The sequence below is a fragment of the Delphinapterus leucas genome, chromosome 19 (genome assembly GCF_059928025.1).
Source record: "Delphinapterus leucas isolate spDelLeu-1000000601 "Yukka" chromosome 19, BTC_Dleu_Yukka2, whole genome shotgun sequence".
NCBI lineage: Eukaryota > Metazoa > Chordata > Mammalia > Artiodactyla > Monodontidae > Delphinapterus > Delphinapterus leucas.
The window spans coordinates 59,048,738-59,072,182 of NC_143147.1; the positions used below are offsets into that span (position 1 = coordinate 59,048,738).

Genomic DNA, 23,445 nt, shown 5'->3' on the forward strand with positions numbered 1-23,445 from the left:
CACCTTGGTGGAGGGACACAGTGACCTTGAGCCCCTAGGGTGCCCAGGTTGGGGTGTCTTCCCAGAACAGGGCCGGCGGACTGACGCCTGCAGCCCTCACTTCCTGCCTGGAAGCTGGCCCTACCTAGGTAAGGGTGAGAGGGAACCTCTCCCGGAAGCTCTTCCTCCTGCCTCTCCAGAGGCGGCCCCTGTCCCTCAGCACGGGGAGGCCGGGTGAGGGGGCGGTGAGCTGGGAGCAAGGTGGGTTGTGAGGAGGTGGGGCTTCTGTGCCCCTCCATCGCAAACATCTGCCCTGTGACCCTGCCTCGCCCCACCCGGCCTGCCTCCAGCTTCTGCAAGGTGAGAGCCTCTGGGGCCCCACCCCCTGTGCTTCGTGTTCTGGGCTGTGCGCAGAGCCCCTCCTGGGAGGGTCTGGGAGGAGCAAGCGAACGCTGCCCTGGAACTGAACGTCTCCTGAGGTAAGGACTGCTGTCACCAACGTGGTTATTAGCACGGCTGTATTTCAGCCTTAAATGTGAAACAGCATGGATCCGATAGTTTCTAAAATCTTATATTTCAGCTGAAATATGGAAACAGCCAGAGCATTGAGGGGGCCCACCCAGGAATCCTGGGGTAGGACCCCCCTCAATGGCACACAGCTTGGGGAGCCAGGCCACAGCACCGACCACCCTGGGGACAGGGAGGAGAGCTGGGGGCCCTGCAGCCAGTTCTGGATGGGAGTTAGGGTGTGGGCAGGGAGAAACTGGGACAGAGAGGCCCACAAAACTGCCAGTGGGAGGGGGGAGACCCAGCAAAGCCCCAATCAAGGGTCTGCCAGGAAGTTGTGCTCATACTAAATCCAAGGAAGGGAGGCAGGCCCTCACTCTCCCTTCCCCTCCCCCCTTCCCCTCCCCCCTTCCCCCTTCCCCTCCCCCCTTCCCCTTCCCCTCCCCCCTTCCCCTTCCCCTCCCCCCTTCCCCTCCCCCCTTCCCCCTTCCCCTCCCCCCTTCCCCTCCCTTCGCCCCCCCTCCCTCCCTCCCCTTGCCCCTGCATTGCTGCTGCAGGCACGTACTACAGGTGGGCGGCCTCATTACTGACCAGACAGGGGCTCCCCTTACAGCTACAAGCTGATGCGATGGCCCTCCCTGCACCTTGGGGGCTCCCTGGCCCACACGACAGATGGGCCTGATCCAAAAGGTTGGCCGCCCAGCCCAGGCAGCAGGTCCCCGCTCCAGGGGCCAGCCCCCCTCACTCTCCTTGGCCACAGCCATGCCACCTCCTGACCCTGTAGGAACAGCCGGGGTCCAGCCCAGGCCAGATTGAGGTGGGGGCAGAAGGGCTTGGAAGGAGAGAATTCTCTAAATGGGGAGCAAGCAGATTGTAACAAAACAGGTTACAGGTCAGGGTGTGGGAGAAGGAGCCCCACGGGCAGTGGGTGCAGATGTGGCCGTCAGCTGAGGAGTGGGGCAGACCTGTCATTGGTCACCGTCGGCTTCAGCTGGACGCTGGCGAAGGGATTCCTGAGAAGAGGAGAGAAGAGTGGTTTGAGTGGTTTTCGGGAGGGGTGCTGAGTGCCGCCCTGTGGCTACAGACGGCACCCACCTGGACCCCGATGGCCCAGCCTCTGAGCTCAGGGCCCGGGGGTGGCAGAGGCCGCGGGGGAGAGCCAGAAAGGGGCGCTGTCCGCAAGGCCAGCTGAGCCCCTGCGCGCCACCCTCTGCTCACCCCCCCAGGTGCCCCACCTCGAACCGTCAACCCTCCCAAAGGCAGGGTGGGTGGGCATGGTGGGGGGCCCCGCCACATCAGCCCCGGTCCTTTCTCTGCAACCTGAGGCAGCCCCACATGAGCCGCACCCGAGCTCAGTGCGCCGCCCCCCAAGGCCAAGCACCCCCGCCCCCGCCACCTGCCCGAGAGCAGCAGCTGAGCCCGTCTGCAAGGACACAGCTGTTGACACATAGAGCCACAGCTCAGCAGAGCGCACAAGCCCAGCCCACGCATCCTGGGGGCCCAGAGAGTGGCCCATCCCATGCTGACACGACAGACACGAGGCGCAGGCACCCCAGCGACAACGGGGCTGGAAGGAGTGGACGCCCGCAGCCCCTGCGGAGGGGCTGACCGCCTCCTCAGAGAGAAGCCGTGCCTGCCCCTGCGTGCCGAGGCTGCGGCTGACAGACAGACGGACGCACCAGACAAGGGGCTGAGATGGAACGAGATGAGTGCAGGGTGGGGCTGGCACCTGGCCTCGTGCTCACGGAGGCCTCTCCTCCTCGGCGGGCTCCGAGGACCTGCCCAGGTGGAGGCAGCACAGGAGAGCAGGCCGGGGGACGTCAGGCAGTCTCAAGGGTGACAGCACGGATGGCACGTGGGACACAGAGGGCTCGGCCTGAACGGGAGCCGTTACCTGGGGCGGGAGTGGCCTCTGACGTGGCTGGGCGTCCACAGGAGCTGGGTGGGTGCTCTGTCCAGGTGCCCAGGAAGATAGAACGTGGGGTGGGCAACCCTGTGTTTGCCTGAGGACCTGGCATTTTCTAAAACACTGAGGCACTTTGAACAACTGAGTCCAAAGGATGAACTAGTGAGAGGAGACTGATGGAGCACTGTGTGGCTTCTGCATCTCCAAGATGCTGCCTGACAGTTGGCAGCACCTGCAGCCGTTCCACCCCTGCCTCGGAACATCTGCACCTGATGAAAGGCCCTTCCAGCTGGCGGGGCCTCAGTCTCCCTCATTCAGGTCCTCTCTGGCCTCCCAGGCTTGGGTCTGAGCAGATGTGCTTCGGCCCCACTGGCCCCAGGCAGGGGCAGCCTGGAGGTTCTGAAACCGAGGTTCTGCTGTGACCAGCGTCATCTGCCCTGGGACGGAGGATGCAGGGCAGCCATGGGGGCGGCCGCCTTGACTGGACTCTTGTCCTAGAGGAGGGCTCCATGCCCTTGGCGGTCTGCAGCCAGGGTCATGGCGGGGGGTCTTGTGGGGCTGGAAACGGGGCAGGTTTGTCCATCCAGAGTCGGGGACCCAGCAGGGGAAGGGACCCAGAGAAGGGAGGATGGCACCTGTGCTGACCAGAGCCAGGGGCAAAAGGGAGTTCCAGCCGGGTGTGTCCTGACGCACCTACATTCTCTTCAGAAAGGGTCAGTGACCAGCCACGTGTAAATCAACGAAGTTACAACACACCCTCAAACCATATACAAAAACTCAAAATGGCTTATAGACTTAAATATAAGACATGACACGGTAAAACTGGAAGAAAACATAGGCAAAACGTTCTCTGACATAAATCGTACCAGTGTTTTTCTTAGGTCAGTCTCCCAAGGCAATAAAAACAAAAGCAAAAATAAACAAATGGGACCTAATCAAACTTACAAGCTTTTGCACAGCAAAGGAAACCGTAAACAAACAAAAAGACGACCTACAGATTGGGAGAAAATATTTGCAAATGAAGCAACTGACAAGGACTTAATTTCCAAAACATACAAACAGCTCATACCTCTCAACAACAAAAAACCAAACAACCCAATCGAAAAATGGGCAGAAGACCTAACTAGACATTTGTCCAAAGAAGACATACAGGTGGCCAACATGCACATGAAAAGATGTTCAACATTGCTAATTATTAGAGAAATACAAATCAAAACTACAATGAGGTACCACCTCACACTGGTCAGGATGGCCATCATTAAGAAGTCTACAAATTACAAATGCTGGAGAGGGTGTGGAGAAAAGGGAACCTCCCTACACTGTTGGTGGGAGATTGGTGCAGGCACTATGGAAAACAGTCTGGAGGTTCCCCCCAAAACTAGAGTTGCCATGTGATCCAGATGAAACTAATTCAAAAAGATACACGCACCCCTATGTTCACAGCAGCACTATTCACAATAGCCAAGACATGGAAACAACCTAAATGTCCACTGACAGATAAATGAATAAAGATGTGGTATATACACAATGGAATATTACTCAGCCATAAAAAAGAATGAAATAATGCCATTTGCAGCAACATGAATAGACCTAGAGATTCTCATACTAAGTGAAGAATGACAAATAGCACATGGTATCACATACATAAAATCTAAAAAAATTATATAAATGAACTTATCTACAAAACAGACTCACAGACAGAGAAAACAGACTTGTGGTTGCCAAGGAGGAAGAGGGGTGGGGAGGGGTGGATTGGGAGTTTGGGATTAGCAAATGAAAACTATTATATATAGAATGGGTAAACAACAAGGTCCTACTGTATAGCACAGGGAATTATATTCAGTGTATCCTGTGATAAACCGTAATGGAAAAGAATATAAAAAAGAATATATATGGGTATAACTGAATCACTTTGCTACATGGCAGAAGTTAACATAACATTGTAAATCAGCTATACTTCAATTAATTAAAAAAAAAAGGGTCAGTGGCAAACCCACACTGCCACCTGAACCAGGAAGACCTCCCTGAAGAGGGTGTCTGGCCTCTGACCCACACCATCCCCCAAAACAGTGTGACCATGGAAGAAGCATGTGCTGTCCACACTGCGGGTTCTGAGGAAGGAGGTGGCAGCTGTAGTGGAACGACTCCCTCCTGCAGCCCCGGCCAGAGACCCCTGGGTGGGACACTCCCACCCTTCAGCATCAGAGGAAGTGTGAGGCCCCCTTAGGTGCTCACCACCTTCTGGGATGTTCTGTGAAAGAAGAGGCTTAAGAGCTACCCCCGGGGAGGGCACCTGAGTGACCCCAGGTGAGGGACTTGGGTCAACACTGGGATGACAAAACATGACAAGATTTGGACCTGAGGCACTGCCGATCCTGCTGTCCTGCAGACGTCCGTCACTGCCCAGGGGTGGACACCGGGGCGAATCAACAGCAGACCACCCACACACAGAACAAGCTCTTCTTGACCCAAATGGGAGACGCTGGAGTATGCGAGGGTCAGTGCTGTCAGGACGCCAGGGCCCCTCCCCAGGCAGGGCCACCAGGCACTCAGGTGGACGACTGGTGGCTGGGCTCTGTCCCCCTCCTGAGCAGGGACACAGGGACAGCCGGTAGCTTTTATACGGAATGGATTTGTACCCTCCGGGGGTCAGGCCTGAAGTCCCGGGCATGGTGAAGGGAGGCATGAGCCAGGCCCCCCGCCAGGAATGGCTGTCCCCACCACCCAGTCCTCTGCAGACCCCCACAGCCTGACGAGGTGGGACCCCTGCAGCCGAGCAGCATTCGGGTCCAGGCTCACGAAACATTCGTCACCGAGGATTTGGTGGAATCGCTTTCGGTTATCTTCTGAATCCACTTCTTGAATAAGAAAGGGGGTGGTTCTGAGAACAGCCCGGTCAGCACGAAGCGTGGCTTGTGTCCTGTGGTGACTCCGGGGCAGAGAAGGAGTGAAGAGCAGTCACAGCATAGATTTCAACTTCCTCCACGTTTTCCTCTTTAAAACGTGGCACAACTTCAGGACGTCGGCCCTTCTGGACTTGAGTCGTTCTCCTCCCCGGCCCTCCTCCCAGGGCTGTGAGCTCTGGCAAAGCTGAGCAACGTCCCTCAACCAACCAGAGGTGGCTTGTGACACCCCCGCCCCTGGTAGGGTCATCAGGACAGGCAGACCCTGCGGCCGCCGTGCTGTGAGCTCCCAGAGATGAGTGCACCCCCGCCTGCCGTGCCCCTGGGGCTCTGCCCTCCATCCAGGGGTGGGGTTCTAGGCAGAGGCCATACGAGCCTTCCTGAGCCTTCACCCCCTTCCAGTACTTCCAGTGGGTGAGATCAGCTGGGCTCCACCAGCTCAGAGGGACCACGAGGGCAGCAGAGGTGGGGGCGGGAGATGCAGGTGTCTCAAAGCATCTCAGAAGAGGGACAGACGCAGGGGAGGAGAGTGGCCCAGGTCACCCACTGCTGAGCCAGGGTCAAAGGCATTTCTCCCATCCCCCAATTTCAGGAGCACTTGTCTCTAGAGTTTTCCAGAACTCACACTGCAACTCATCAAGAGAAAGGCAGGAAAAAACACCCAAACATATATATAGATAAAAAACCCTGGCAGTCCAGTGGTTAGGGCTCTGTGCTTCCACTGCTGGGGGCCCAGGTTTGATCCCTGGTCAGGGAACTAAGATCCCACAAGCCGCGCAGTGTGGTCTAAACAAACACACACACACACACACACACACACACACACACACACACACGCAAAACAAAGGCAGTGAAGGAGGAAGAAGGAGAGTCCAGGACCTGCTGCCCACAGGGAGGGAGGATGGCATCTCCATGACACCCAAGGAGGTGAAGCGATGACCATCTTTGTAAAGGGCCCATGTGCCAGCTTCACACAGCAGACTTCTCAGTGACAGGGCTGGGGTGGGGCAGAGGGGCAGCAGTGCTGCCCAGACCCAGGCACAGGGGCCCAGAGCGGTGGGCTCCCCCTGCATCCCCCCACCCCAGCTGTTGGCGCTTGCTTTCCAAGGGCACAGGGGAAGGGACCATCACCAGTTGGGAGTTGGAGGAGGCCACCGGGGCCTGCTCCGGAAAGCCTGGAGTAGCCCCTTGGAGCCATGTCGGGGCAGACAGCAGCTGAGCCTGGGCAGAACGGAGCCACTGCATCTGCTCATCCCCTGTGGGGCAGATGCATGCTGCTGCTCCCGTGTGCCTGTGGCTCTCACCTGGGCACAGGCCATGGTGCTATCCCCACACCCATCCTGGTCTCCCCAGCCCTCGAGGGGCTGCGATACTCACCAACCCAGGAGCCAGCCAGGCTGGGCTCAGACCCACGCTCAGGGACCGGTCTGAGGGGCACTCAGCCAAAGAAGCCCAAAGCCAGCCTCGCAGCTGATCACCAGGCTTCACCCCGATTATGGCCAAAGCACCCAGCAGAAGCAACAGGGAACCCAGACAGAGGGCCAGGCCAGACCCGCAAGCTTCCAGAGGGAGGAAATCCGAGAGCCCAAGGAGAGGTCCAGGGAGGCAAAGACCCAGAGCCGAGAGCAGACGCAGGCTCAGCAGACCCTCGGACCCCAGCGTAAGAAAACCAGGGCAACTTACTAACTCTAGTCAGGGGCCGCTCAAAATCTGGCCACTTCCACATCGGCACTGCAAGGAAACACAGGGCTCGGTTGGTGCACGTGGAGCAGGTGGGAGTGAGGTCTGAGGACTCCGAGGGGACATAAGCCGGATGGAGGATGGGGGGACGCCTGGCAGCTAGCATATGCTGCCAGGAGCACGTGCCACCAGCCACAGGGCAGAGCTGGCTCTCCAGCCCGCGGGAGGGGTCTGCAGGGAGGAAGCTCCAAGGAGCACAGCAGCTCAAGCAGGGCGTCCCCGGATCAGGCCCACATGGCTCTCACCCAGGGTGCGGGCCTCCCCAGGTGCCCCCAGGGAGAGCAGTGTGGCCTGGCACACGCTGCACCTTGGTTACTCTGTCGGCGAGGAGGCCAGGCTTTGCACATGGCCCGGACACACGCAGAGGGGCTGGAAGGAGGCGCCACACCCAACTCGATGCAATAAATAAAACTTTTATTCAAACAACTGCAGTACAGGGCACAATTCAGATTTAAAAAAAAAAAAAAAAAAAAGACAAAAGGAAACAGGAAAAATATTTTCAGCACTTTACATCTTCATACAAGTTTTGCGGTTTTGTGTCTACATTCATCCATTGAGCATGGAATCCCCTGGATTTGAGATCTTTTAGCAAAATTAGAACACCAACATAGAAGGCTCTTTTTACAAAGGTCCATGTTCTGGCTTTGTTTTTTCCTTAATTATAAAACAGGGTCTGTCTGCGTCTTGAGCTGCTTCTCTCACAAATGCTACCAGCCATGTTCTAGTCCACGGGAGGGGGCGGGAGGGTTTTGCTAAATCACATCAGAAAAAGGAGCGTCCACAGCTTCACGGGGGCTCCCGTGGCGGGAAGGACGGAGCGGCTGCGCCCTCGCTCACTTCCCAGATTCAAGGCGTGAAGAGGCAATACCAGTAGCCAACCACTCAGTCCAGCATGTCTGTTTCTGAAGTCACCAAGACACACAGAGAGACGAGAGCGTTTAGGGAGGACTAGGCAGGGACTGCCTGCTCCCCGACGGCAGGTGCGGGGGTGCAGCGCCCAGAGCCGCCCTCACTCCTTCACAGGCTGGTTAAAGAAATGATTTCCAGAACACGTGGGGTGGGGGGTGGTCTCTGGAGGTCTTTGGAATGTCCGAGTGCGGCCGGTCCCCCTTCCCGCCAGTGCACTGTGCGGTCACGGTCACGGCGCCCCGAGGCTGGCGCCGTGCTCTGGTCTGTACATCGTCCAACGGCGTCCGGGACAAGGAAGCGGTCAGGAGCCCGGCCTGGCGGGCAGGCAGGGCTGGGGGCTGCGGCCTCCCTCACAGGAGCGGCCAGCTTCCTCAGGAGGCCCCCCGGCTCAGTCCGAGCCCTTCTCTGGGTGCGGCCTGGAAGGATGCCCCCGGGCCCACAAGCCTTGTGGAGCCCCCAGCACCCTCCCTCTCCCGACACAGGTGCCAGCGTGTGCTGGGGGGTCAGATGCAGAGATAACAGTACGTACACCGGAGTCCATGCATATCTGTTTTTGTTTTTCAGGAAAAAAAAGTCCTTTTCCTGTTTTTTATCTTTGTTTTTTTGTTTTTTAAAGATTTTTCTTTTTCTTCAAACTTTTTAGACCTGGCTCACGGTGAGCCTTCAAAGAGGGACAGCGTGTCATGAATACGGCGGATGGGGAGCAGCGGCGAGGACACCCCGCCCGCGCTGCCCGGCGGCAGGTCCCAACACACGGGTGGGGGCGTGTAAACATAGGGAGCGGAGATGGGGCAGCACCATGGACCCTGGGGGATCACAGAGTCTGGGGTCACGAACCAAAAGGCGGGGGTGAGGGGGCAAGTGGGAAAGAGAAACAACCCAGGAAGAAACCAACGAGAGCCGAGGAGGAAACCGATGGAGACCAGACAGACCAGGGTTGGGGGGGGGCGGGGAACGGCGGAAGCTCTTCTGAGCAGCAGCTGCCCGGGGTCAGCGTCCTCACACTGTGGACACCAGCGTGCCACTGCCGCTGTGAAACAAAGCACAGGACAGCTGCCGGGCCGCACACCTCCCCCGCAGCTGCCCTCCCAGCCGCGCGACTGGCCACCCGGCCCTGGGGGAGTGGTGACAGGAGACCCCCAGAGCCTGGACAAGGGCTGCGCCCGGGTCAGGGGTTCAGGAGGCTGCAGCCCTGAGCCATCTGCACCGGCCTGGGCTGGTTCCGGGGAGACGAGCCCAGGGGCAGGCCCCCCTCCTGGCCGAGGTCTGGACAAGCAGGTGTGGACGCCAGGAAAGAGCAGGGCCACAAAACCACCAGGTGAGGGGGTCATGCTGCGGCTGTGGGGAGCCCGAGGGCCCCACCAGGATAGAATGGGAGCCCCAGTAGTGGCTGCAGTGGGTCCCTGACTCCGGCCTGGGCACAGGGCCAGGCCCGGCTTGCTCCAACCCACCCACCCGCCCGCAAGGGGAGCATGAAGGCAGCTCCAGGAGGGGCTGCTTCCCCCACTCGGCGTTATCTGGGGACCCTGGGCTACTGCCGGGGACAGGGCATCCTGCACTGAGGGCCCTGCCCTACAGAGCGGACTGGGGGAAGGCACAACGCAGTGAGGGGCAGAGAAGAGGCCCCTGGGCCCCGCTCACTGACTCAGAGTGGCGATACCATGGTCTCCAGCCAGGCCCCGACAGAGCAGGCCTGGGAGGGGAGACACCCAACTCCAGCCTCCGGTGGGACAGCTCCCCAAAACCCACAGCTCCCCAAGACGAGTCTCAAAACCCCTTACCTGCTCACGGCCCGCGCCCCGTAATCATCCAAACCCTAGGGAGGAAAGGAAGAAACAGGTCAGGCTGGGGTTCAGGGGGTGAGGCCAGATTTGCAGGGCAGGGTCCCCTCCTAACCCCAGGGTGTGCAGTGCTGCCTGTAGCTGAGGACATGAAGGGGCCCCTCCCCTCCTGAGCAGTGATCTCCCCAATTCACAGGGATGTCTCCTTATCTGGCCAGCGGCCGACGGTGAGCTCACGCTCCCGGGCACACACAAGACAGATCACCTGATGACGCCCTCCCACCCATGTTCCCTATGGCTCTTAGGCCCTGCAGGTCACATGGTAGGAACACCTGGCAAGTGAGGGCTTCCTGGGGAACCCAGAGACTGAAACCACTGACGGTGGGGCGTCGGGGAAGCCAGGCTGGCGGAGGCTGGCGTGGGGAGGGCGGCTGTACCGAAGGTCACCCGCACGCCTGCCTCATGCACGCCTGCGCCGGTCCCTGAGCGCCCCACACCCAGCTGCAGCTTCCTGGCCCTGAAGCAGCTGCCGCCCCGAAGCCATTGGGGTACTGGGGACACCCTCCTCAGCTCTCTAAGCATCAAAACCAAAACCAGCAACCAGGAAGCAAGAGCAACAAGCAGTGGTCAGACCTCTCCAGGCCAGGCCTGCTGAGGCCTGGGTGAGGCTGCAGAGGGACTGAAGTGTCTCACTGCTCAGCAGGCGGGCCCTGTGGCCCCCCGAGGCGCCACGCCTCTCCCAAGGTGGGATCAGCCTCTCCCTCCCCGCTGCTTGCCCTGGCCACTAGTCCCAACATCACCTTCTCCGAAAGGTTCCATCCAAGGGTGCAGCCTCACCACCTCGGCCTTGCCCCTCTCACCACTTAAATTGTCTTGAATCACGTGTTCACTCTGCCTAAGCCGTCAATTCCCTGAAGACGGCTCCCTCCACCCTCAACACCTCACACAGCATGTACCAGCTGAGCCCTCCTCACAGGAAGGAGAGGTGGCTGAGGACAGGACAGCTGCCGGACAGGGACAGCTGGAAGGGAGGGTCGGCCACCACGTGCCCAGAGCCCTTCCCTGCCTCACCCACTTCTGACATCACACTGTCAATATGGGAGCCCCAGCTGTTGGGTCAACTCTCTGGCTGCTCAAGCCCTAGAGAAACCGGAGTTTCTCTTCTCTTCCTCTCCCCTCTGCCTGGGCCCCCCAACCCCCAAACCGAGGGAGGCCCTGCCCTAGAGAGCGGCACCAGAACAGAGCTGCTGGCCCCCGCCTACCACGCAGCCACAGCAGATGAACGTCCTGGAAGCCTGGGCCCCCTCCTCCCCACGAGCTTCCCCAGCAGAGCTGTGCAGCACCGTCCACACTCACACCCCAGCCCCGCCTTGACCTCAAGACCACCAGGCACACTGGGGGATCCATCAGGGGATCCACCGGGGACCCAAGCCTCAGTCTTCTGCCTCTGGTCGCCTGGTACCAGGTGGCCTGACCACGCGTGCCCGGCCCTGCCTCCTAAGGGCCCCAGAAACACACCAGCTAGAAGGTTCCGGCCACGTCTCAGGCCCTGAGTGGCCGGCACTCGTCTGCACTCGGACCCATGATGGCAGGAGCCCCACGGCTCTCAGGGAAGGGGCTCCTCCCGAGAGGCAGCGTCCAGAGCAGTCTCAAGGCCGGCAGCACCCGAGCCCGAGGGAAGGGCAGGCAGAGGGGCCACCGTGCCTTCTCTAGAACCCTGAGACTATAGAGGACATCTGGCCGTGTCCCCTGAGGTGGCCACAGCAGGGGTACAGATGCCAGGCCCAGACCCCCGAGCCCACGGCCTTCCAGTGGAGGTGCCAACACAGGACTGCAGCCGAGCCCACCCATCAACGGCCTCTGCCAAGGCCCCCAGCTCACCTGGGAGAAGGCAGGCATGGCCACGCTGTAGGGCCTCTGCTTGAAAGTGCCGGCTGTCTGGGCGGGGAAGGCCCGGGACGATGTGCCGTAGTCGGGGGGCGGGAGCGCCAAGTCTTCCTTGTCCAGGAGGTTGCCCGTGCTGCTGCTCTTCCCCTGCTGCAGGCTGTGGGGACGCGGCGCAGGGCCGTCAGCTCGGGCCCCCCACCTCGCCGGGCCCCGCAAGGGAGGCGGAACGAGAGGCTGCTCTCCGGGGCCTGGGGTGCAGCCACGCCGCCCCGGTGGGCCAGCCCCCTCCTAGGAGCGGGGTGTGAAGCGTGCAGGCGGGAGGGGAGCCGAGCCCTACGGCAGCCGCTCAGCCCCTCGCTGGCTCTGGCAGCGAGTCTCCTGCTTTCCCGAGGGCCAGAGGGACCTGGGGGGCTCACGGGGCCCCCACCCCGCCCCCCACAGCTGGCAGCGACCCCCGGGGCTCTCAGACGCCGCCCTCAGAGCACCTCCGCACCCCTGCACCCTAGGGCCTCAAACGCGCAGCCCCTCCCCAGAGCTACGGGCCACCTGCCCCTGTCGGCACGCTCACCTCATGTGCAATCTGTCACCGCCGTCGCCGTCCAGGACCCGGGTATAGGAGAAGGGAAACCAGCCCCGCCTGGAAGAGCAGACCCTGTCAGAGTGTGCCGGGGCCTCTGTGTTCCGGCGCCAAGTCCCACCCATTCCCCGGCCTGGCTGCACCTGAGGAGGGAACACGTGTGCACGCTCCAGGGAGACCAGGAGACCCCAGCACCCACGCGGGGCATGCATCCAGCTCGGAACTGCCCTGCTCCGGATGGGAGCCAGGCTGGGGGTGAGGGAAGGTGCCAGGACCCAGGCAGGGCTCTTACTTCTTCAACAAACAGGGCTGGTTTCCTGCCATGTGGCCCAGCTGGGCGGGGCCTCAGTCCCAACTGGCCACACAGAACCACGGCACCAACGTGAGAGGCTGCCTGGGGGAGGCAGGCGTGGTGTTGGGGATGCAGGTGCCCTGCCGGTGCCCCTGCTCCTCAGAGCTGCCCCGCAAGGGTGGCGGCTGCCAGTGGGCCAGAGCCAGGCTCGGCGCAGCCTCTCCCTCCCGGCTAAGGCAGGCTGCTTCTGCCCCGGGGCAGAGGTCTCTCACACGGCGGACAGACGCATGCAGACAATGGTGGTAGCGGTGGAGTGGGGTGTGAAGCGTGCAGGTGGGACCGGACAGCCCCTGACCTGGGCGGGCCCTGGCTGAACAAGAGCCAGGCGTTGGCACAGCCTCTTGGCAACAGGCGTTCAATTAAGCGGTGACGGCGCGGCTCATCCGGCTCAAGGCCACTTCTAGAACCCCAGCACGAGGGCTGCTCACATGCACGGAAAGGCTTTGGGGTGGAAGGCTGGCCTCTGCTGACTGGGAGGGCACACGCACACGTGGGATGATGGGCTAGGTCAGGGGATGTGGAAGTGAGGGACGGTGGGGGGCCCTCGGCTACATCTGTCCCTCCCAACAGAAACGTGGGACCTGGACCATCAGTTCAAAGGAGGACCCAGAGCCCAGAGTCAGGACGTCTGAGGACCAGGTCATGAGGCCGACGTTCCCACCGCCCACACAGGACTCACATCTTGGTCTTCTCGCTCTCGCCATAGTGCCAACCGTCACGGGCCTCAGGCACCAGCAGGGTGATGAAGTCGCCCTCCTTGAAGCTCAGTAGGGTGCTGTTGTCCCCAGCCGCGTGGGAGAAAATGGCCTTCACCCGCATGCGGCCATTGCGCTCCAGACCAGCTGCCATGGAGCTCGAGCGGGGCAGGGTCTTGTTCTCGGCTGCCGGGATGACAGGGCAGGTGTGAGGGGGATCTCTGCCCCGAGCGGGTAAGGGCACGGTCACAGTCACCCTCCCGTCAGCTCAGCTGCCCGATGGTGAGCGGCTAGGAAGCCCCAGGTGGGCCTGGAGGTGGACTGTCCATCCTGATGGACGACTACCAGGCCTCCAGGGCTGCTTGGCTCACACTGCGGAAGGACCTGGGAGCTGGGGTGCGTGTGGATTCAGCCTCTGACCTGCCACTCACCAGCAGGGGCAATTCTCTGGGCCTGAGCCTCAGCTTTCCCATCTGCTAATCAGGAGACCCTCACGGGCGGAGGCCACCGGTGGGGCTGCAGGAGGGAGAGTGCCGACCACGGCAGACGCGGGAGGGCGGGAACCTGTGCCACGGTCAGCACAGCCCTCCCCAGCGTCATCCACCTGCTCCTGTCACCAGCTGAGCTGCTGGCGTCCCCACACTGCCCCGCCCTACCATGTTCACTTAATGGGGGAGCCTGGCCAAGCCCAAGGGTCCAGGAAGGCAATCTCAAAGGGGCCCCTGGGGTGCTGCACACAGGCATGCACAGTTGCGAGCCTCTGGACCTCCCCAGCCTCCCCTCAGGTGTGATGTTGCTACTACGGGCGGGCCAGGGCCGGGGCCCCAGCGGAGCTCTTACTGGTGGCGTAGCTGTTCTTGGGGGCCACGCTCTTGCGCACAGGAAGCGTGTTGGAGTAGGAGTCACTCAGCTTGCTCTGAGACTGCGGAGGAGATGTGGACTTGGGCTGGGCGGCCTTGCGGTCAGCCCAGGGGTTGTAGTCCTCGTTGTCGGGGCCCGAGACGCCATTCATGACCGGCGTGTTCTCCTGGGCAGACAGCCGCTGTCGGGAAGAGGCGGCATGGGGGCGGTGTGGCAGGAGGGCCCGGCCCGGGTGAGGCCAGTGTGGAGAACCCCTTGCCCCCAGCAGGGGCGCGCCCCAGCTGCTACGGGATGCCAACCGTTGGTGCCAAGGGGGGCCATCCCCCCACACCCCCACAAAGCTTTCCAGAGCAAGGACTTACCCCCACAAACGGGGCCAGCTCAGGGGGCACTGGCAGGGGCTTGGCCCCCGGAATGGGGTCTGAGATGACCAGGTTGGACTTGGAGGCCGACAGGCCGCTGGGGAGTATAGACCCATTGCTGCTGGCCATCTGCTGCAACAGCTGCACGGCGCGGTCTGGGATCTTGTTGGGGTCGGCGCAGGCCTGCTGCCACAGCGGCAGTTTCTGTGCCAGCAGCTCCTTGCCCTGAAGCGGAGAAAGCCAAACAGGGTGGCAATGAGGGCCAGCCGCAGGCTCCTGTAGCCTGCCCGCAGGGCTGGGGGAGCCCAGGGCCTGCTGCCGACCTCACTGATGCAGCCCCCTGGCTCCCACCTGGCACTGGGAGGCTTCTAAAGAGACACACCCACCCCGGGAGGGGCACACCTGGCTAGGGCTGCTCTTCGCCAGGTGGGGTACCTTACAGCCAGATGAGCCACCTGTAAGTCCCTGATCCCCGACCTAGGAAAGGGGCTGATAAGATGCAGTGAGCTGTGCAGTCGAGGGACCCTCAGGAATGAGATCAAACCAAGGCTTGATCAGGGCGGGGCCTCCCCAGGGGCCCAAGGGAGCTGAAATGGACAGGTGCTCAAGTGGTCAGCCATGGAACAGAAAGGCCCTTTGTGGGCAAACCATGAGATACTAGGAAGAGCGCCACTCGGGCAGACTTGAGGGCCAGGAAACCTCGCAGGGACAGAGGGGACCGTGGGGAAGGGACAGAGCTGCCCAAAGCCCAGCTATGATCAGGGCACCACCCAGGGGCCCGCAAGCCCAGCTGTCCCTCCAGCGTGCACCAGGGCCTGCCCAGGACACAGCTAGCCGGAAGAGCACAGGGCCTGACAAAGGATGAGGAAGCCACAGGCCTGACCGGGGCCCCAGGATGGGGGTGCAGCCAGAGTGAGACACCAGCCTGAGGTTCCCTGCAGCCCATTCAGGGGTCCTGTGTCCACGACACGGACACACTCAGGGCCTGGGGTGCAGCTGTGCCCTCCCCCTCTCCTGGCCCTCTGACCAAAGTGGGCTACCCTACCTGCAACAGGTGACACAACCCATGTTCCACTGCAGACCCCAGACCCCCCCTGGGTGGAGCTGCCCCCCAGCTTGGGGCAGTCATGGTCTCCAGGACCTCGGAAGGGTCTGTCCAGCCCTCACTGTCTCTCCTCACTTATCTTCCCACTTTTTTTTTCCCCCCTATTTTTTGGCAGTGCTGCGCAGCATGAGGGATCTTAGTTCCCTGACCGGGGATCGAACCTGCACCCCTTGCAGTGGAAGCGCCGTGTCTTAACCACTGGACCGCCAGGGAAGTCTCTCTTCCCACTTCTTTTGACCTGTGTCTGGGGCAGGGAGGTGGCGCCCACATGGGGAAACTGGAGGTTGCTGGACAAACAGCCCTTTGGAGCAGGCCGTGGCCCCCTCTACCACCTGTTGGTTTAAACCAGGGGCCAACAAACAACCACCCGAGGGCTGGCTGCTCGTCTGTGAACAAGGTTTGACTGGAACACAGCCACGTCCGTTGGTTTACCCTTCTGTGGCCACTTCTCTGTGCAATAACCAAAACGAGATATTTACTAACTGGCTCCTGGTTGAGAGAAATAGTTGATGGGTCTGGGCTGGTGGTGAGAAAGCGGGTCAGCAGGGACCCTGTACTAACAGGGACAACCCAGAATCAGGGCGCCGCAGCCCAGGGCTCCCACCCTGATGACGGCCCTGTCGCTGTTGGGCCTGAACCCAGGCACAGGGAAATGCCGGGCGCCTGCTGCTGGGAATAGGCTGGGGTGGTGCTGCCTTTGTGCCCCGGTGCCCCAGCCCGGGGGGCTTGTGCCTCTTTTAAACCTACCAGGGGGCTGGCGTCCAGCTCCCTGGAAAGTTAGCTGTCGTGTCTCGCATACACGTGATCAGGCCCCCCAGGAGACGGAGATGGTGGCATCCTGGAAAAGGACTGCTTTCCTGCCCTTCCGGCACATATGGGCCTGCGCTCTCCCTGACCAGTCACGGGGCCCAGCCGCCAGAGGGCGCATATGCCTGCCACAGTATTGCCTGGGGCCGCGTGGGCGCTGCGGAGGCCCTGCTGGAGAACTGCAACAAGCACCGCCCTGCTGCCAGTGAGCCCTCGGGGCACAGGACCTGACGGCAAAGCCCCACTCGGTGGGGTGGCCCGACCCCCGACCCTGCAAAGGACGTAAGTCCTGTCACCGTCCTTGCTTTGCACCTGTGGTGGCGGCAGGCCCTTGGGCAGGCCCAGGCAAGCAGGAGCCTCTCCGCGGAGGGAGGGCATCTGTCTCCTTGGCAGCTCCAGCCTGGGGACCAGAAGCTGAGTCAGATCAAGCATGTGTATGAGGTGCTGACCCGCAGAAGCCCTTTATGGAAAAAGGACACAAACGAGGGCCTCCCTGGTTGGCTGAGCTGCCTAACCACACCTAACTCTCAGAACGTTCTGGAATGTCCCCGCAGACAGCTCTGACCCCACCCCAGCTCCTACCTGTGGACTACAGGAACAGAAGCCCCAGTGAAGCTACCTGTCCCTGCAGGGGAGGTGTGTCCTTTGGGCCTCGCTGGCCCCGGGGGCCTAAGCTGGCCTCTGTAGGGGTTCCCTGGCACTGCAGCCCCTCCCAAGGAGCTCGGTCCCTGGAGGAGACCCTCTTAGGGGGCTGTTAGTGTAAGTGCTCTCAAAAACACAGCCGGCAACTTCTAACGGCAGTCTTAAAGCACCTGCAGATTTAACCTGGTAACTCTCCTTCCAGAACTCTCGGCCTGGGGAAATCCGAAACACATGGGACGTTCAGCACAATGGTCCTTCACGACAGCTCCAGGCTGGACGCGTCCCGGTGCTCCCGGGGGCGGCAGTCGTCTCGCCAACAAGGGCTCGGCCCCGCGCAGAGTGAGCACCCACCTTGGAGTGGTAGGCGGCGGAGTTCTTGGCCACGGCACACTGCTTCTCCACCAGGAAGCAGAACCTCCTCCTCTCCTCAGTGAGAGCAGTCTTGTAGCCGTCGGACACGTAGCTCTCCAGCTCCCCCTGCTTGTTGCCGATGGCGTCGATGTACTGGGGGTGGGAGAGGGAGTAGAAGAGGCAGATGAGCCAGCGATGGGACAGCACGCGCTCACCTCCAGTTCTGGGTGGCCCCACGGAGGGGAGCACACCTCCCGGCCGGCGCACTGGTGTGGGGCTTGGCCGTGTGGCTCACTCTGGCCATGGGGCTGCCCTGCTGTGCCACTGCCCCCTGGTGCCCCAGCAGCCGTACATGTGGGGACCATGCTGGCAGGTTGCTTGGTGAGGCTGGTGGCGGTGGTCACCTCCCTCGGACCCGGACTCCAAACCTAATAAAAGCCACCCTAATGCTCGGTAGACCAGGAAAGCTCAGCTGGCACTGTGATGGAGAATGACTAATTCACACCCAGATCCCATGGGGGTGGGCAGAGAACGCAGACACAGGAGACCCCGCTTGATACTGGGGCACCCCAGAACGTTCTCTGCAGGTTGGAAAGTTTCAGTAACAAAGTACCAGCAAGACTAGGGGCAGCTGTCCCAGGGAGGCCTGCAGGCCCCTCTCCACGTCTGGGTGTGGGTCTGCAGGGCCCAGCTTCCCGGGTGTGGGAGCCCTGCCAGCCCCCTTCCTGTCTCCCCTCTCACCCCTCCACGCTCCACACGGGGCACAGACTCCCCGCCTCAAGCTGGTATCGCTCTCCTTTGGCCGGCCAGGGAGCAGCCTCTGCCGAATCAAGCCCCGCCCTCCGGCGGCACGGGCAGGTCCAGGCCACGAGGGGGCGGCCTCCCCCGCCCGACTCGCCCGGCTCCTCCACCAGCTCTGACTCAGCGTGGGTGGGTGGTGCGGAGCCGGTGGGCGCAGTGCAGGCTGTTCCTGCCACCTCCCCTCCCCTCCCCTCCCCTCCAGCGCGCTCAGCCGGAGGGCGAGGGCCCGCCTGCCGGGTGTGGGCCGTCCCCAGCGCTCTCACCAGCGCACAGCTCAGCTCAGTCAGCGTGACTGAGCACACTACCCCAGGCAGGGCCTGCCCAGCGCCCTCACCAGGACTGGGACCCTGCTCCCCCCTCCAACGCCTGCAGATCACCCCGCCTTCAACACTGAACCCCCTCTCCTCGCCCTGGGAGGGCAGCCAAAATGAGCCAGTCCACTACCCCACCCCTAAAGGAGCCGCCGGCCCTGGTCCTCCTGAGCAGCCGCAGGGCCGCCACACCTCGGGGTGGGTGTGCCTGAGAAAGTCTGTGCGGGAGGAGAGAGGCCTCCAGGCCAGCCCTGCCTCCACTGCCGCGGCCCCCCACCCCAGCAGCCCGAGCAGCTCCAAGTGCTCTCCTCCGGGTTCTGAGACACGTGCGCATCAGAGCCTGCAGCCCCTGCTCCTGCAGAACACCCCCTGCACCGTGGCTCCTCCAGGAAGTAGGGGAGCAAGTCTGCAGATTTGGGGTGCTACTGGGGGCCTGTGGAGGCCACCGTGGGCAAGGCCGTGCTGTGTGGGGAGGTCCCTTCAGATGCTGCCCACCAAGGGGGAGTGGCTCACACCCGAAGCCCTTATGCGGACAGGAAGCCTGGGGGCGGGAACACCCTCTGGACAGAAGGGCCTGGAAGGGGCAGGGCTCCCTCACAGAGAGGGGGACCCTGATGCACAACCCCGCTGCCCCCGCCCTATCACCTAAACAATACCCAATGCTAGACTGAAATCCCCCGGAGCGTCCCATGCCCGCTCTGCTCCGTGGCTGTCCTACCACGTCCAGGGGATAGTGGGACGTCGGCGTGGCCTTGCAGGCTTCAACCAGCCCTGAATAAAGACGCCTCCCTTGGCCTGTCCTGCCCATCCTTGCATACAGGGGCACATACAGGGGCTCGGCTGGGGTCCTGGGAGCCCCTTAAGGGGCAGCCTCAGGAAAAGTTGCTGCGAGGCTCCGGAAGGAGTTCGGGTTTTAACCCCAGGGTAAGCCCCAGCCGGCCAGCCCTTCACCGGGGTCACCATCTCCTACCCTCCCTGGGGGCTGCTCCAGTGCTGGCCAGGGGTGGGCGCGGGGTGAGCCAGGCACGTGGAGACCCCACGCCCAGGCAAGAGGGACTGAGGCACTGAGAGATCAGCACGGAGCCTCATGCAGGAAGGCCCAAGGGAGACCTCCCACTGTCCCCTAATTCGGGACTTTGGGGAGGGCAAGGCACCTCTTCCAGCGGTTACCCCAGGACAGCAGCGTAAACTGGGACGTGGGCCCCCAGGGTCCGCCCGCCCTGAGCCCGCTGCGGAGGACGGCTCCTCCTCGTGCCGGCCCGGTGTCCCCGTCCGTCCTGCCGACGGTTTCTGGGTTTTCAGGCTGCGGTAACATCTTTCACCTCAACGCTCCCACTCCCTGGAGGGGAGAGAAACCAGCTCTGGACGAGATGGCGCGGGGCGCTGGCCTCATTAGCTGCCTGGCAGCCTCCCGTGCCGAGGGAGGGAGTGGTGGTTTATTTTTAAGATTTCCATTTATTCAAACGAGCCCCAAGAATGGCCAGGAGCAGCTCAGGTCTCAGGCAGGGAACCTGGGGCTACGAGAGCCACCCAGTGTCTTCCCAGGGACCACAGGTGCCTGGGATAGGGCAGGAGAGACGTCGAGCTACACCGGCCAGGAGGGCCAGCCCAGGCGGGGGCCACAAGGACCTGGAGAGCCGACCCTTCCTCCACGGTCCCCACACCAATCATCTGGCTTGGGCAGAGAGCTAGCCGGCCAGGACACTGGCTGCCACTTCTATCAAGGAACGACGGCAGGCCCTCCTGACCTCCTTTCCCAGGGCGCTGCCTCCTTGTGGACAGAGGCCACCACTTCACGGGCAGATCCTAGAAATCCAGGCCAAGTGAGGAGCTTCGCCCTCGAACGGGCGGAGGAGGAGGACACACACCCCCGCCCCGCCCCCCGCTGCAGCCTCCAGGCCAAGCTGGCCGCTGTCGGCAGGGACACCCCCCAAATGTGCAGGAGTGGCCGCGCTCTCTGGGACGTGCAGAGGACAGAACGTGCCTGACCCTACAGCTCTGATGACTTAGCAACAGGCCCCAGAAAACGCCCCAAGCCGGTCCCTGCCACGGGCAGGCACCGTGGCCAGGCTCCTGGCGTCCTGCATCCTCCCTGCCCCCACCTTCCCCTGCTCCTTGCTTAGCGGGTGCTATGGAGACCACACTATAGAAACACCCAGCTGAAAGCATTTAAGACCCACAGAACGCTCCCACTTAGTCACCCTGGGCTGAACAGCCCTGTAATCCGAGAAGACAAAAGTGATCAGAGCACATGTCTCCTCTCCTCTGTGGAGCAAGCCAGTGACTCAGAGCGGGGGAGGGGCATTCTAGAAAACACCCGAGGCTTTGGTTTCCCTCACCGGATAGGCCATCGTGGCTTTCCCACGTTTCTCAAAACCCCAACGCTGCCCCTAACCACTGCAGCTGGTGAATGACAGCGGAATCCTTGGGCCTCAGCTGTCACCACTAGTAACCATTACTCCAAGGAGACAAGGAGGGGACCCGATTAGCTGTGATGTACAGGAAGGGAAGGTACAGCCAGAATCCGACGCCCCCAAGCTGCATTCATTCAGTCACTGGGCACCTTCTGGGGGCAGCCAGTGGCCTCCCTGGAGCCTGCTGACCGGGCCTGTGCCCACTCCCTGGTCTGATGCACCTGGCACCCAGGCCAAGAATAGGGAGGACAGCCTGGGTCAGTGGGTGAAGCTTGGTGAGGGCTGTGGCAGCGGTTCAGTGGATTGTTGGAGGACCCTTAAAAATCTCATTTAAGCACAAGAGCTCAGAGCAAGGCTCGGGAGAGGGCAACTGCGCCCTCCTGCCCACGGTCCAGCAGATGCAACAGCTAGCAGGCAGCTCTGCGGGGAATGTGCTGTGGGCACATCCTTAGGCAGAAAGTGCAGTGCCTCTTGCAAGCATCAGGGACCCACGGGCCCCGGGCTTCCCAATTTCCTGAGAAAGGGCCCACAGCCATCACTAGATTGGCGGGGCGGGTGGGGGGGGGCGGGGTGGTGGCGGTCCGTGACCAAACAGATCCCACTGCCCACGCCCTGTGCAGTACACTCACACGCTGGCGTGTCCAGAAAGGATGTGCTGGGAGGGGTGCGCCCATGGGCATCCCCATGCCCAGACCCCAGGAGAGAACGTGGGGCCACTTCTGTCCACACCAGTGGGCTGGACATGCTGACAAAGGCTTGCGGTCCAAGGGGGCGGGGTCTCAGCAATCTGTGAGCACGCTGAGCCAAGGCCTCGGGTGGCCACCAGGGAGCGCGCCAAGCCTCCAGGATCCACGCCTTCCAGGTCTGGGGTCTGCTCTGCTGCCCTGGGACCTGGAGGAGGATGGAGCCCGGGCTCCTGTGCCCACCTTGCTGAGTGGTCCCTGCCAAGTCTCTGGACCCTTTGGGTCTCAGTTTCCTCAGGGGCTGAGCCAGATCGTCACCACCCGACATGGCAGCCCCTGCCTCACGTGACCTTGGAGGTTCTGCAGGTACAAAATTCACATCCAACTTCAAAGACTCAGCAGAAAAACAGGAACGCAAAACACCTCACTAGTATTTGTTATAATGACTGCGTGTCTAAATAACACTCTAAACATGTGCCGCTAAATAAAACACTTCACCTGTTTCTTCTTACTTTTTTTACATGCCCACCTCTCAGTGTGAAAAGACTGGTGCCGTGTGCCCGGTGCTGCCCCCGAAAGCCCTCGCAGCTCTGACAGTGCAAGATGCCCCAGATTTCCCACGGTGCTATCCAAGTAGGCAGCCCAGTCTGGAGGGGGAATTGTGTGGCTTGATCTGGTGAATTGGGGGTAGGTCTGGGGGGGACCAAGGGAAGGGAAAGAGTCCCCCAGAGGACTGAGAATCCTGATACTATCTGTGGACACAGAAGCCCTAAGAGGGCGCAGTGGCTTCTGGCTTCTCAGTTGTTCTTTTCCAGGAGGACCCCTAACTGCTTATACCCCAAGGAAAGAAGATGTCCCACTGCTGGGATGCGGTGCCTTGTCCACAGACCGCCTTTCACACTGAAGAGCTTTTTAAAATGAGAACAAAAGATGCATAAGGGGCTTAAACCACTGCCATCAAACTCCACCGGTTAACAGGAGCAGCCTCTGCCATTATCTTTTTTGAAGATCTAAATTATGGTTATTTTGTTTTTGCTTTGTTACTTACACATCCCTTGAAATAGAACAAATCTCTCCCCTTTCTCAGAGGGCAATCTGGAGGCGCCTTCCGGAACAAGGGAGCCCAGTGAGGGGGAGCAAACTGCAGGAACCGTCTGCTTTAGTCAGCACAGGCCCCGGCAACAGCCACACCCCACACCCAGAACACTCGAGGCCCCACTCTCTGCGTCTCAGAGAGGGAACGGGGAAGATGGATCAGGGCAGAGGAGGGGGCCCCTGGCAACCTAAACCCCAGCTGGGTGGGTGGGCCCTCTGCCATCCCAACGGCAGAATCCTGCCTCGGAGCTGTCAGCAGCTCCAAGTGCTGGGCTGCTGAGAGCCTGGCACTGGGCCGGCAGGGGCCGTCCAGGGCCCTGGCCCTCTGCGCTCAGGCAGAAGGTTTGGCCCACACTGGGGGTGACCCCGCCCCACACCCACGCCCATCCATCTGCCTCCAGCCTTCTCTTCCTGGGCTCTCCCCTCTGCTGCAGTCTTGGCGGCCCCTCCCCTCAGAGCTCAGAGCCTACACAAAGGGTGGACAGGGCACACTGCCTCCCCGTGGCCCCCACCGGCCGGCCACACACCAACGCGAATCCCAAAGGCACAGATGACTGCTGGGTTTCCTAACAGTCATGGTGTCCCTTGGAGGACGAGGACCCCTGCCTAATCAGAGCTGGGCTGGGGGTGGGGCCAAAGGAAACAGAAACGGGAGAAATCCTTGGCCAAGCCCCTCCGGATCTATAAGGGGATCGTGCACCCAGAGCCTGACCAACTCCACCCAGCACTGCTTCCCAAAGTGCTTCATCCGGGATGGCTCTCGGCACCAGTCCCACC

General features: G+C 61.5%; 1 protein-coding gene across 8 annotated transcripts in view; it reads right to left on the reverse strand.

The window, feature by feature from the left end:
- Positions 1–1,022: 1,022 nt before the first annotated feature.
- The window catches only part of BAIAP2 (BAR/IMD domain containing adaptor protein 2), a 70,297-nt gene continuing 47,874 nt past the window's right edge, over positions 1,023–23,445 (reverse strand). For 4 of the 8 annotated variants that reach the window (XM_089901565.1, XM_089901563.1, XM_089901569.1 and 1 more), the window contains 8 exons: positions 17,365–17,517; positions 14,460–14,684; positions 14,077–14,278; positions 13,221–13,422; positions 12,181–12,249; positions 11,607–11,769; positions 9,726–9,760; positions 7,431–8,750 (listed from right to left, as the gene is read on the reverse strand). In XM_089901565.1, coding sequence (XP_089757691.1) covers positions 8,555–8,750; positions 9,726–9,760; positions 11,607–11,769; positions 12,181–12,249; positions 13,221–13,422; positions 14,077–14,278; positions 14,460–14,684; positions 17,365–17,517 — 1,245 coding nt within the window. In that variant the 3' untranslated portion in view covers positions 7,431–8,554. Of the gene's footprint in view, positions 1,500–6,978; positions 7,027–7,430; positions 8,975–9,725; positions 9,761–11,606; positions 11,770–12,180; positions 12,250–13,220; positions 13,423–14,076; positions 14,279–14,459; positions 14,685–17,364; positions 17,518–23,445 lie in introns of those variants that run through there. The other 4 variants (XM_089901568.1, XM_022589380.2, XM_089901566.1 and 1 more) reach the window with 4 other exon arrangements.